We start from the raw sequence: 13,654 nt of genomic DNA on the forward strand, positions 1-13,654 counted from the left end.
AAACTATTTTAATAAAATGTCGTGTTATTTGACTTATTAATTTATTTTGTAATCTTTACAGTCTGTTGAGCATGAAATATTATTAAAACAAGATTATATTTCTTGCTTGAAAGTTATTTCTAAGTTAGTTTAGTTTTATTTCAAGTGTATTATATTTGCTCAAAACTAAACAAAAAATACTTGGTGAGATTTTGTTTTTGCAGTGTTTACTGGAAACTTTCAGATCCCTGCTGACAATAAGACGATCTTCCTGTGATATTTCTGGAGTTAAATGTGTTAGTCATGCAGCGTTTCCCTCTGTTGATGGACTTATTTAAAGTTCTTCCATCTTAACCATTTTTCTCCTGCTGACCTGTTTCCTCTCTTCCTCCTCCTCCTCTTCCTCCAGCTGATGCAGGGCGAGGAAAGCCTCCTGAACCTCATGATGGAGAACTCTATGCAGTCGGCGTGGAAAACGCCTCAGCTGGGCCGGAAACCCAGAGGAAGCAGCAAGCCTCGTTCTCGAAGACCGAGCGGCGCCGGCGCCCAAAGGGTGTTCGGGTCAGCCGCGTCCAGCAGCCCGTCCACAGCCAAGGGCTTCTGGGAAAAATCCAGCCACGCTGGCCGCCGAGGGGAGAAGCCCAGAAGCTCATCCAAGGCGGGTCACCACCACCAGACCAGGAGCTGCGACCCGAACGGCGACCCGCCGCCGCAGCCGCCCATCTCCAAGATGGATTCCTGCCACATCTCGGAGGAGCGCGGCCGCTGGGACAGCGTCCACATGGCAACCGGTTTGATGGCGAGCGCTTCCCCTTCACCGGCCTCCAGTCCGGGAGCCGCAGTGCCTGACGCCGGGGCCGTCCTGCGGGGGTCGCGGCCCCGCCCGGCCCGGCAGGGTAAAGCGAGGTCAAGGGTTGGGGGACTGGACTCCATGGACCTGCCGCTCACAGGGAAAGGCGCATCGCTGCTGGACGCCGCCGCCGAGACTGATGGGTACTTCTCCGATGGAGAGAGCGATTTGGAAACACGGTCCGGCGGACGAAAGCTTCGGCTGCCACAGCTGCATCCTGCCAACGAGGATCTACTGAGGAGGAGCGTCCTGGCGTCCTAAACAAAGTCAAACCAAATCGGTGGTACGGAGCAGCATCCCAGCTCTGACTCTGCCTGGTTTTCTGAATGTAGCTGTATGCCGACCGTACAGTAAAGCTTCTCCACTGGACCGCAGTTCGCTCCTCATACTATAGGAAAGTAAACATTCGTCTTTTGTATATTTCTAACTCATCTGGTTGTGGCCTGGTGTCTGCGGTTTGCTTCAGACTTGGGAACAAACACTTTGGGGCATTATTATTCTTCTTACTCATGCAGGTTCCAGGGTATGCTTTAAGGTCCGAGCTGCATCCAACGAGTTTTCCTCAAAATATTTAGATTTCTTAGCAGAACTGGCATGAATATGTGCAGAGGGCAGCACAGGACAGCATCTACTCAGCCTTGAAAAGCACAATAACTAGTCAGTCATGGAAGCACTTGAGAGTAAAACAAAAGCTCATTCAGAGCCCGGGTCGATTTCAGACGCTGATTTTCTCATTTTTCATCCCTTAAAAGCAGAAATATTACAGACTAAAGATTGACCCCAACCCCGCCGCTGTGTCAGACACAAACTCACATATACACTCATCGTAGTATGGTATAAATCAGGGGTGTCCAAAGTGCGGCCTGTGGGCCATTTGTGGCCCTTGGATTAATTTTGTGTGGCCCCAGCTGCAATATTTTCTGCTTGGGGATTTTGGCCCCTTGGTGCCAAAAGTTTGGACACCCTTGGTATAAATACTTAATCCAATCTTTCTCCATTGCTGCCAAATTCTTCCTAAATCAATTCTACCCCCTAAATCTTTACAAAAATATCAGTAGAGAAACGTTGTGCCTTGCGTCACTTCCTGTGACCTCCCACAAAACAATCAGTGAGTGAATCAATCAGCCTCTCAATCCAAATTTGTAACAATCAAAGCGAAATAAAATCCCAACAGATTGGTTGCCATGTAGCCACAGGGTGTCTTCACCATAATGATTGAATAGTGCCTAAAAAACAACAAAAAAAACAAACAAACATGCAGCGTTTGCCATTTTTGTAACCAATGCATCTGCAGCACTTTGCAAAGCAGAGCCACAGAGATGCCTACTGTTACGAGCCGCCCCTGAACGCATCACGGCAGCAGAGAGCCTTAAAAACAAGAGCTTGGCCAAGTTACACCATGTTCCAGCTTTCAGCAGCCCTGCAAGATATTTGTTGCTCATGTTTGATCTGCTGGGATAAAAACAGCTTTTCTCCTTCAGGTCTGAGCCCATTTCAGTCTGGTGGCTTTATAATTCAAAAACCACCAAAGAAAATCTACATTTTATTGTGAATTTATGAATCAAAGTTTATTCGACTTGAGACGTCAGTAGAATCACAGAATATCATTTCTGCAGCGCCCTTGAAAAGCAGCTCAATCTACTGATTTATATTTATATTCAGTCTTCCTGGTGTAAGCACTTATTTCAGTTCTCTGTGTTTATGTGAGAAAAAGTTTGTAGTAATGTTATAAAACAAAGGAAATACTCAAGAAGCTAAAAACAAAGCCCTCACCCAAACTTTGAGATTTTCAAAAGACTAGAAATATATTTAAAATCTAGCTTAAAATACTAAAACAATCAAACTTTGTTACATAGTGAAGCCCAATGGAAATCAAAACCAACTGGGAAGAGATAAATCTATTACTACTGCAGACCACCTCCAAAAATACCTAAAGCTACAGATTTTACTGGTTTAAACATTAAATCTACCTTAATATTTACAGCAGAAACATTTAATATCTACATTCATCCTTATTTCCATTCAACAACCAATCAGCACCAAGGAAGTTGAGTTGTGCGCCTGGATTGGTTGCTTTATAAACATCAGTCGATAACGTGTCACAATTATTTTTTATGCTTTATTAAAACTATTTTTCAAACATTTCACTGATTCAGAAGATAAATTACTCGAGATCCCAAACTTTTCATTGAGTTTTCTGCAAATTATCTGCAGGAACTTCACTGATGTGTAGAGAATAAAACAATGTTTAAGCTTCCTAAGCTACGTTTTAAAAATGAGGAGCAAAGCTACTTCCCACGTTATTGGCTGGTGTTTACAAAGCATCCAATCAGGAACACTGTGCATGTTCATTGGTGCTGAAGATGTTAGCTTCCACTGCGCGTATATCTGGTTTTGAACCATTAAAATCTTCATTATTGGAGGAACTGTCCAGGATTTTAGCTAAGTGTTGTGGTTCAAGTCAATTCCAACTGATTTAAGTCGTTGTAGATGAAAAATATCAGAATAAATTGGTTAGTTCAGGTCATTATGTGTGTCTATGCAGTTTGCCATGTTTTTTTGGAGGTTTTTTTTAGCGGATTGTGACACCATCATGGCGTTGTGATCAAACCAGACTTGACCAAGCTCCTGTAGCAAACGGCTCTACTGCAAAAACCGTAAACTATCACAGATAAAGCATGAATCAGCGCCCCGGACTCCTGAGTTCCCAAACCGAGCTGCGCCTCGTTTTACTGCAGAGTCACACATCTTACCCTACAGAGTCGTATTTTCTACTCAAGAAGCTGTTTGCGGTATTCTCAGGGGTTAAAGAAGAACTTTTAAAAAGAATTAATACAAGATTTAAAAATAAAAAAAAACATGTATGTAAAATTATATATAATACACACATATATCTATGTAAGGTGAGGTATGTTTAGAAAGTTTGTTTGGCAAGAGTCAGTTTGATTTCCAACACCACTACTACTGAGCAAGTGTCTTCTGTAAGTGTGAGCTTCAGGCCCGGGTTTCACAGATCATCATCAGGATGAAGGCTGTCCTGATCAACACAAATCAATCAGATCGATTGATTAGAGCGAACTGCTTGAGCCGGGCCTGACACACAGCCTTTAAGTACAGATCTCTTTCCATCCTGCTCTGTTTTATTTCACTTTATTTTCTGTAGACACATTCTGACTGGTGTTTAGGAACGACCATGCCAAAGAACAGATCTGTGTATCAAGGCAGCATATTTACATCTTGTCTACACACACACACACACACACACACACACTCTGTCTCTGGACTGCAACGTAAAGTGAGTTTGATAAAGTGTTGGAAGGTTTTGGTCACTTAACACAGATTTCCAACACGAAGCTGGTCTAACAGGGTTACAAAGCAACAGATGAATAGTTTTCTATGGATGTGTGGTTCTGACTTCCTCAGAGAGAAACGCAGAGTTTATGACAAGCGATGGCACTGTGTCCTTTTCGTTCTTCAGGGGATTTACACGGCTGTGTTGTATTGTGAAAATGTCTCTTTACTCAGAGTTTCTGAATTCGTGCCGTAGCCTGGAGGAAGTCGGACTTCTGCTACGTCTCAGACACGACGACGTGTCTCTGGAGTGACGATGCTCATTCCGGCCTCATGCGTCACCCAGACATATTAATGTAATCTTGGTTTCAGTATTCAGAGTAGCCTGATGTTGTAGACGGTGGTTTTAGATGAGGCCTGTACGGCCTCCACATGTAGTAGCAGACGCTGAGGCTGCACAGCACAAACAGAAGAAATCAAACCTGAAACCAATCAGCAGATATTTTAACCCTTTGCTGTGCAGCCTCAGCAACAAAACCTGGTTTATTATTCTGTATTTACAGTGTGGCTTCAACGCCCTCTCCTTCCGCTTCATAGATGCTGTAGACTGGATTCTTTATTATTTTTCACTAGCATTCAGCTTCAACGTGTGGTATGCTGGTGCGGCCGCTGGCTCACTACTCCAAATGTGATCTTTGAGTTTTGCAACTCTGACAACAGAAATACACATTTTCTACATCTTGTGGGTTAGTTCTGTGAAAATTTGGTCCACTAGAAGAAGAATCGGTAAATAAACGAGTATTTAGGATAAATCCATATTATAATGTGCCTGTCACTTTAAATTTGAGTCAATTTATCACTTAAAATACAACAGCCGACTCAATATTACACGAGTCAGCTGTTGTATTTTAGACTCTTCTTTGCAATTTCAATATTTGACAACTGCTGGCTCTAAATTACATGACGGCAGGTCAGAAAACAACATCGACTTTGAAGCGTCTCTGGGGGAAAACAATGAAACGCTGGTTAAAGGCCAGCGCCTGTTGCTGCAGGTAACGGCCATTTTCCCTGCGGTTTGATTAATCTGTTGCAAAACTCAAGACAAGACGTTTTCTTACAAAGAAACCAAATCCTGAGAGAAATAGCTCCACCATGTGACCCCACCTGCATACCACTGGACTCTTACACAATATTCACAGTTACAATAATGTATTATACTGTTCAACTAATAGCTACATTTTCATATTCAGTGTTTTTAAAAAGCCTTTGCAGACGTTTTATTTGGTTGGTAATACTTAGTTGTATCAAACTAGAAAGCTGACTCATTATCTGCTTCCACTGGTTTTACTGGCGCTTTGCTCTCCTTTCCAGTTAAAGTTAAAAGTTTAAAATCTCAGCATCCACAACAGCTGTGCAGATCAGAACTTCATCCTGAAACAGCTGCTGTGGAGGAAAAGACAGGAGGTCAGAGAGACTTCAGGAGGCATAAAGTGAGTTTTAATTACAGTCAACTTGATAGAAAACCTTAAATGTTTTTATATTATACAGTAAATACAACTAAATACTCATTACTCTTTTCTTCTTTAACTGCCTCTTAAATGTGATGCATTTAATGGTTAGGCAGCTTCACAGATTTCTGTTATGAATAAAGGAAGATTTATTCGCAAAATATGAAAAAGTGGAATATTACTCAATAAAATGAAAATTGACTAGATTTTACACTATTGTAAAATCTTGTCAAATAAAGGTTAAATAGAGATATTTAACCTTTATTTAAGCAGGAATTATTTCCTTTTCCTACTGAAATAAAAAGTTAAATGTTGATTTTTCTCCCTTTAAAATGATAAAAAGAGTAAATACCACAAAGTTGAAATTTGTGTTTGGAAATAATTTAACCATTAAGGTTAGCAGCTGCCTTACCGCTTTATTTTACATAAATATTATTTAATGGAGAATTCATTTGTAGTAAAGATGCACCAAAAAAAAAAAAGTTGTATTTTTAAATCCCACAGAAAAGTGAATTACCAAGATTATCTCCGTTTATGAATCAAAGAATATATGGCTAACATTTTTATCATTTTTCTTTTATTTTAAAATCTACATTCTTAGTTTGGTGCATTTAAAAATCTGATTTACTGATTTTCATCCAACAGAAATTACTCTGAGACTAAAGATAATCAGCCTTAAAATGATTTACTTCACAGTGTAGATGATCAGTTGGATGAAATGTGGAGCCTCTTTGACTCCACCGCTGACGAAACAATTAGTTTTTTTAAAGTGTTTTTTTCTATCATCTTTAAACAAATTATTTTCTCTCCATTGCAGCTTTTTACACTAAAGCTCTGATCTGCATAATCAGAGCACCTTACTGCATCATTTTCCTTCCCATCACCAGCAAACCAGCGTTTCCGCCTCTCAGCCCTCCATCCTGGTTTGTTCCTCCACTCCTGCTCTACTCAGCAATCAGCTTTTTGCTTTCCTTTAGAAACATATTTTACTCACAAAAAGCCAGAATAAATGTGAACATCAGTAGCTTTAAGGACAAATGCTGACAGTGGCAGACGGGTTTAAGGAGGTAAAACATTCGCGCTCTGCTCTGCTTCATTCTCACTCAGACATGTGGAGGAACTGAAGCCAGAAAAACAGAACAAGTTGTTCTCTCTGCGTTGTGTCTGCAGCCTTTCCACAGTCAAGTTAGCACACGGCTAATATAAACAATAAAACACATGCAACTTTTTAAGCTTTCTCTGCTCTCACTGATGCTCCTCGATTGCAAAGTGCAACAATCAAATCAAGCAAGCACTAAAGGAACGGGAAACATGCATTTAATAACTCGCTGATTATAAGAGGGATGTCAAACTCACTTTTATTTTTGGCCATATTGAGATTATAAAAGTCTGGTTCTGGTAAAATGTATTGATAAAACCCATTAACAAACGTACTCCTTAAAGTTAAATACTGAACATCATTTTACATTTGTGTCATTTGGTGGTATTCATATGAAAACTACAGACGATGATTATGATGGCCACTGGGGAAAAAATAATTTGGGTTTTAATCTGAGATCAAAAGTCAGAATCTGAGAAAAATTTTAGAATTTTGACTTTTTTCCAAAATTCTAAATTTTTTTCTCAGAAATTATTTTTCCCTGCAGAATTCTCAGAATTTTGACTTTTCTCAGAATTATAATTATTTATCTTAGAAGATTAAAGTCAGAATTTTCTTTTCTGTGGCCCTAATCATCCTCTGTTGAAAACTATTATTTGATTGATAAAATACTATTTAAGCAAACAACGGTTAGCTTCTTGGTTCGGTTTACATGTCCATCTGGGCCACATAAAACTTTACAGTGGGCCATATTTGGCCCGTGGGCCTTGAGTTTGACACTTGGATTATAAGAACCATTAATCTGAAAGAATTAAACAGTCAAACTGGGGCTGTTTATTGATTTAAGAAGCTATATAGATATTAGATCATCATCTTAATGTTCCAGCTGATACATTGGAACATTAACGTATCAGTAGATTCACCATGAATCTAGTGGAAAATGACAGATATGGTCAATCTAGGTTATGCATCTTGTCTGATACTTAAAGAAGACATATTATGCAAAATTCACATTTTGAACATTTTTGTTCTTCCATTTGTGTCTCAACTGCTTCTAAAAACAAACCAAGCACTTAAAAACATTTATTGGTAATAAGTTAATGTACTAATGGCTGGAAGACGAGCCATTTCAAAAACCTTCCAGTTGTTAAGTCACATGCAATGAGCTCAGCCCGTTACCTAGCAACCCCAATGAGCCCAGCCCGTTACCTAGCAACCCCAATGAGCCCAGCCCAGTTCCCAGTTGATCTCCAGCCAGTTTGGTCAGCTGGTTTTCTTGCTGTATGGGCTGTATAATGGCTGCTGGAAAAACAAGAGTTTTGTTGTTGACTCACCATCCAGAAACCAGTTGCTGCATTCTGGTTGGTTGTGCAGGAGGCTCCACTTCCTCTTTTCAAAGATGTACGGTTGTGTAATTGTACATCTGAGGCCCTAAAACATCTCATTCTGGAACTGATTAGACTGAAATCTCATTATCCAACAATAATTTAGTGCAAAAACTTATTGTACATGTTTGCATAGGCTGATTCTAACCTGTTTGAGGAAGCATAATAGATCACCTTTAAATTTAACTTTCCTTTACGTATAAAAACTACCACTGGGATCCATTTGCAGTGGAGACTGAGGCTCCACTGAATAGAACTATAACAAAAAGTTTATTATTCTGGTTTGTTTCAGTTGCTATACAAACTAAGAAGAAGTCAAATTAATAATGGTTATGTAAAGCATGTTTAACATCTGAGTGAACTTTTCATCCATTTTGGTCTTTAAAAGTAGATATATGATTTTGAAAAACAACAATAATTTAATTTACATAGTTTGTCCTGCAGTTTTGTTGATTGTACTACATTCAAGGTAAAGTAAAAACCTGTTCAGAGAACAAAATATTTTACAACAAATTAAATATAAAAGATTTACAAGTTATTGCCAGTGTACAACTAAAAAACATTTGGTAACCTTAGTTTGAGCAAGAACAGAGTTGAGTTTCCCTGCAACAGACAGTGAGTTTAATGTGACCAGTGCATAATATTGACTGTAGGGAGGTGCAACATGAGCAGACTCTTCAGGTGTAAATGCAATTCATATAAAAAACTATTTGTAATGCAAGTGAGCTCCTTCATTGATATTTCTTGCAATTTTATCGCTTTTCTTCATTTCCTTCAGGATCATTTTAAGCATTGCCCTAATCTATTTCCTTAACATTTGTAGCATTCAAATCAGTTTATTTTCCCAGTTTTAGCCTGAAAACTTCAATCTTTCCCATTTTCTTTCCTGCTCCACTCACAAAAAGTACAAAATCGATACATTAAATCTGAATTATGACAATCGTTTTATTTATTGTACTAACATTAAAAATGAAATTGACCATGGGGGCACAAGGAAGAGTCCATTTTGTTTCCTGAAAATGTGTTTTGCATAAAAGGCAAACCTGGACCAGACTTATGACACATTACTGTCAGTATTTTTATTTCCAGAGCTCAGCTTTATTTTCCTCCGTTTCTCCTCCAGTGCAGAACAGACACTTTGTGACTCATTAATCACAGAAACACTCGCTCTTCTCTCCTTGACCTATAAATTAAGTTTTCTCCCTCAGGTTTAAAACTTGATGAAACAACAATTTTTGCCTTGCAAAATTCTTTCAAGGACTTTTGAATTTTCTAATGAAGCGTTTGCTGGAGTCCTCAGTACTAACTCCAGTTGCTGAAGTAAGATTTATCGATCGCTCCCTTCTTCTACAAAACTCCGACGGTTTTCATCCTTTTGCCTCTTGAATCCAAATCATTCAGTGAAAGCAGAGCTGCACAGAATCGCCTCTCCTGCTGTCGTATTTGTCCTTATGAAGGTGTTCAGGTTTCTGCTGTCATCCATTTCTCCTCCACTCCGCATCGGTTCTTCAATACAATAATATGAATGTTGCAGGAGTTAATCTTCTGTATTCTTTGTTTCAAAGAATGTTGTGCCATTTGTGAATAGCAAAGAGAACTATTGAACATATATGAAAAAGAAGAGCTATTTTAAATTATTTTTGGCTTTTTTTGCTATATTTATTTTATTGTATTAGAATCTTATTTGTAGGAGGGAAACAAAAAATCAAAAACTGTATTTTTCATTAGTGCAAAAAACCTATTTTCTTCCTTTTTGTACAATTTCAATGTTTTAAGCGAGACTTTAAAAAGCAATATGATGATGATGACAATGTTTCCTGTGACTGTAACTGCATGCTGTTTGTGTTGCCTTAATAATGGCTGCATCCCACTATGTCCAACCCTTCTGCTGTCCTTTCCTCAAAAATCAACCCAACCTCCAAAAGGATTTCCAGTCCCATCTGATCTAGTCCAGACCAGTCCAATCCAGTCCAGTGCAGTCAATAAAGCAGTGCTTTCTGTGTACACAAAACTCTCTGCCTCTCTTTTCATCACACTCATTCCTCATCATTCAACATTCATTATATTCTAAATTATGTTTAGTTCTGCAGCATTGATAAAAACTAACGCACCAAATTTTATGTTATGATTTTATTTGTATTGATTTTTGGGGTCAGAAACGTTTTGCAGCACTCAGTTCTCATGAGTGAAAGTTAAACGTGTCCAGACCCAGTTGGTCGGATTGACAAACTGTAAATACTGAAGTCTATTATCTAATAGAGATGCAGAAATCATTTAAATTTGAACTGATCTTTGCTCAGATCAGTTCAATAACTAAACTTAATAGACTTAATAACTTGGACTAATAACTAAAGTAGGAATGATATTTAAATAGTATGACTATAAGTTTTCCACAGATTAGCTCTTTAGTTTTTATTTTCTCCTCAGATGAAACAATCAGGCTGCAAGTTACTGTCAACAACTCCGTTTATGTACAGAAACCTGAGTCTGCAGGTGGGAACGAAGCTGGAGGAGTTGGATCGACTGAAGTGGCACCAAACCAAAAACATGAAAGAGCAAGTCTCCATTTCCATTTACAGTGTCTATAATGAAAACACGAGACCATCAAAATCAAAATGTCCAAACAGAGACATTAAACAGGAATGACAAACAGTTCTTCAATTAAAAACTCTTCTGTTCACCACAGCTGCTGCTGAAACAAAGAATCTCAGTAAAGTTTCATTAAGGCCCTAGAAGTTCAATCATAATTTAGCTCATTAATCAAATTTTCAGCCGCCGTTGGAAACTCCAATGTTAGCTGAACAGTTTTCCTCTGCAGTTATTTGGGGTGAAAACAGGCCAGAGTGAAAGTTACTGATGCAAAACAGTATTTTAATTCCAGTCATAAAACAAACTTTTCTACTTCAAACGTTGTTTACCAGATTCAGTTTTCTAGATTTGTTCAAATTATGAAATGTTTTGCTCTCAGATTTTCTGAATTCTTTAATTGTAGCCTGGTTTTATTTCCCATCCACTAATTCATGAAACAGCAACACTCAAGTTCACTTTTTTCTGGTTCTGTTACATTTTCTTAAATCTGAGTCATTTATTTTGCTTCAATAAAATTTTTTTGTTTGTTTCTGAGTCAGTAGCCAATTAAGAAGCACTGGATCCCATTAATGTTGGTTTTGGGTAAAAGTCACTGAACAGATGTTTTCCAGTTCACTATAAAACCAGACTTTGGTGCACCTGACTTTAATTTCTTAAACAGGACTAAAATTCATCAAAAGTTGATGCAGCACTATAAATATATATATACACATATATACTGTATATATATATATATATATATATATATATATATATATATATATATATATATTCCAAAAACATTTGAATGCATTTCTTTTAATAAGGCAAATGTGCAAAATCTTTTTTAATTTGGGGGGATATGTTATTTTAATTATTGCATGATAAGTTTATTGTTTAACAGGTAAAATTAGATTTCAAATTGTTGTGACTTGAAAATTTTGGTCCATGTAACAAAAAGCTGACCCTTTTTTTCAAACCATCAGATTATGCAGGAAGCCAGATCCTAAAATCCTGCCGTCATTCAGCTAATTTAAAAACTGTTTCAGGAAGACGTTGCAACCAAACAAAACGTTTAAATCTAGTGACGTTTTGACTGAATAAAACTGAGGCTAGACTAGTAGCCAGAAGTTAAAATGAAAAAGCAGAGAAAACTAAATCAGCCTAAAGGCATTTAGGATATTCAAGTTAAGTAGATAAATATTAAATGACTACTGAAGTCGATCTGCAGCACTATGAAATCCAGCTGCCAACACATTATGCAAACAGTTTACTGCTCTTCATTGATTCCTCAACAAATTGTCGGACTAATTAACTTCCAGCACAGAGCCGTTAAATGGCTGCCGTTTCCTTCTGCCACCAATGTGTCACATCGGGGAGGAAACCGTTGGCTAACTCCTCTTCTCATACAGGACAGCACTAATTGGCAGCCCTGATTGACCAAAGTGAAACCTCCAAGCTGAGCAGCAGACTAAAGTCATTTGTATTCCCCACTGAGACACGAGTGGAAAAACTGAGGAGGAGGAAGTGAAGCTCCAGGTTTAGCTGTTTAAAGACGGATCCTTTATGTTACAGTAGAACCGTTAATTCATGCATAGTGAGGCCTGACTGCATGTCAACAGGACAAAATAAATGACTACCTGTGCAATCCATAAATATAATATATGGATTTAATTCATCACCCTAAATACGTTCATCAATAAAACCTTCAATAGACAAAAAAGTGACACATTTTTTGCCGTTAATTTGTATTTGTGTACAAACTCAAAATCTCAAACTCAAAGATTAAAACTCACAGCATCATATTGTTGCTATGGTAACAGTTTAACTATGAATATTCTTCTTTGAAATTTTCCAATGTAAACTTGCCAGCTCCTTAAAATCTTGCATATAAATGTTAAACCATTTAAAATCTTTTAATTTATGCTGAAACCATTAAATCAAATTTAGCAGCATTGATCATCTCAATAAACAAATATTACATTTATGTATCTGTGTTAAAATATGATCATTTATGGCCCCTGAAGCCCTGAGGGCCTCATGGAGCCGCCGACTTCATTTGGATTAAACAGAAGTTCAAATAATTGATATTCATTTTAATTGTATTTTTTAATTTGTTGTTTTTAGACTAGTTCTGGGTTTAGGTAGCGTTTCACTGTCTATGTTTTCCCATAACATGAAATTACCCAGTAATACTTTTATATTTCCTGTCTACTTAACATCTTTTACTACAAAAACACGGTGGACCAGCGGTGGACGCCTCGGCGCGCCGACCGCCGGGCTCAGCAGGTTTACTGGGGGAAACTCTGGACTATAACATCTTCAATAAGGAAATATATTTATAGGCCTATTGCAGTAAATCAGTTAACTGCATGATAAATTAAAATGAGCTCAATAATTTAAATTTGCATGATTTATCTTTTATCATCCAGTTTTTGGTAGAAAGAGAAAGAAATCACTGAGCTCATTTTAATTTATCATGAGATTCATTGATTTATTGCTTATTGAAACAGGCCTGTAAGTTTCTGATGAAAATCAGAGTTGATTAAAAAAAACCTTTCCAATTATTCTGGACTTGCTGCTTTGAGTTATTTACTCCAGTTTTGTCTTTATCATCTTCGGCTCTGTGAAACCAAGACAAACAACTTTCTGACACTTGTCTCATCAATTTCTAAATTAACTCACTGGGTATATAAATGTCAGCTTAACTGATAAATAATATTTAGCTGAATGTAAGCCTCTTTATCCACCAGTTTCCACTGATCCCAGTAGATTTCTCTGCTGTTGTGGCGTTTCAGTCAATCAGGCTCAGATTTGAACGCCGCGGGGAAACGGAGTCAGTCAAAAACGAATCTAATGAATTATTCTTTTTAAAAACGACTCGCTGCTGCTGCTGCTTCTACACTTCAAATATTAGACAAAAGATTCTACAGATGTGGTTGATAAAGATGACTAACATTAGTAAACTGTGGGT

The 13,654-nt window shown here is 37.9% G+C and overlaps 1 protein-coding gene across 1 annotated transcript in view; it reads left to right on the forward strand.

Annotated features, from left to right (window-relative positions):
- The window catches only part of jade2 (jade family PHD finger 2), a 141,103-nt gene extending 137,391 nt beyond the window's left edge, over positions 1-3,712 (forward strand). The window contains exon 14 of the mRNA XM_023341959.1: positions 389-3,712. Coding sequence (XP_023197727.1) covers positions 389-1,090 — 702 coding nt within the window. The 3' untranslated portion in view covers positions 1,091-3,712. The remainder of the gene's footprint in view (positions 1-388) is intronic.
- The last annotated feature ends 9,942 nt before the right edge of the window (positions 3,713-13,654 follow it).

The sequence above is a fragment of the Xiphophorus maculatus genome, chromosome 11, assembly GCF_002775205.1.
Source record: "Xiphophorus maculatus strain JP 163 A chromosome 11, X_maculatus-5.0-male, whole genome shotgun sequence".
NCBI classification, from domain to species: Eukaryota; Metazoa; Chordata; class Actinopteri; order Cyprinodontiformes; family Poeciliidae; genus Xiphophorus; species Xiphophorus maculatus.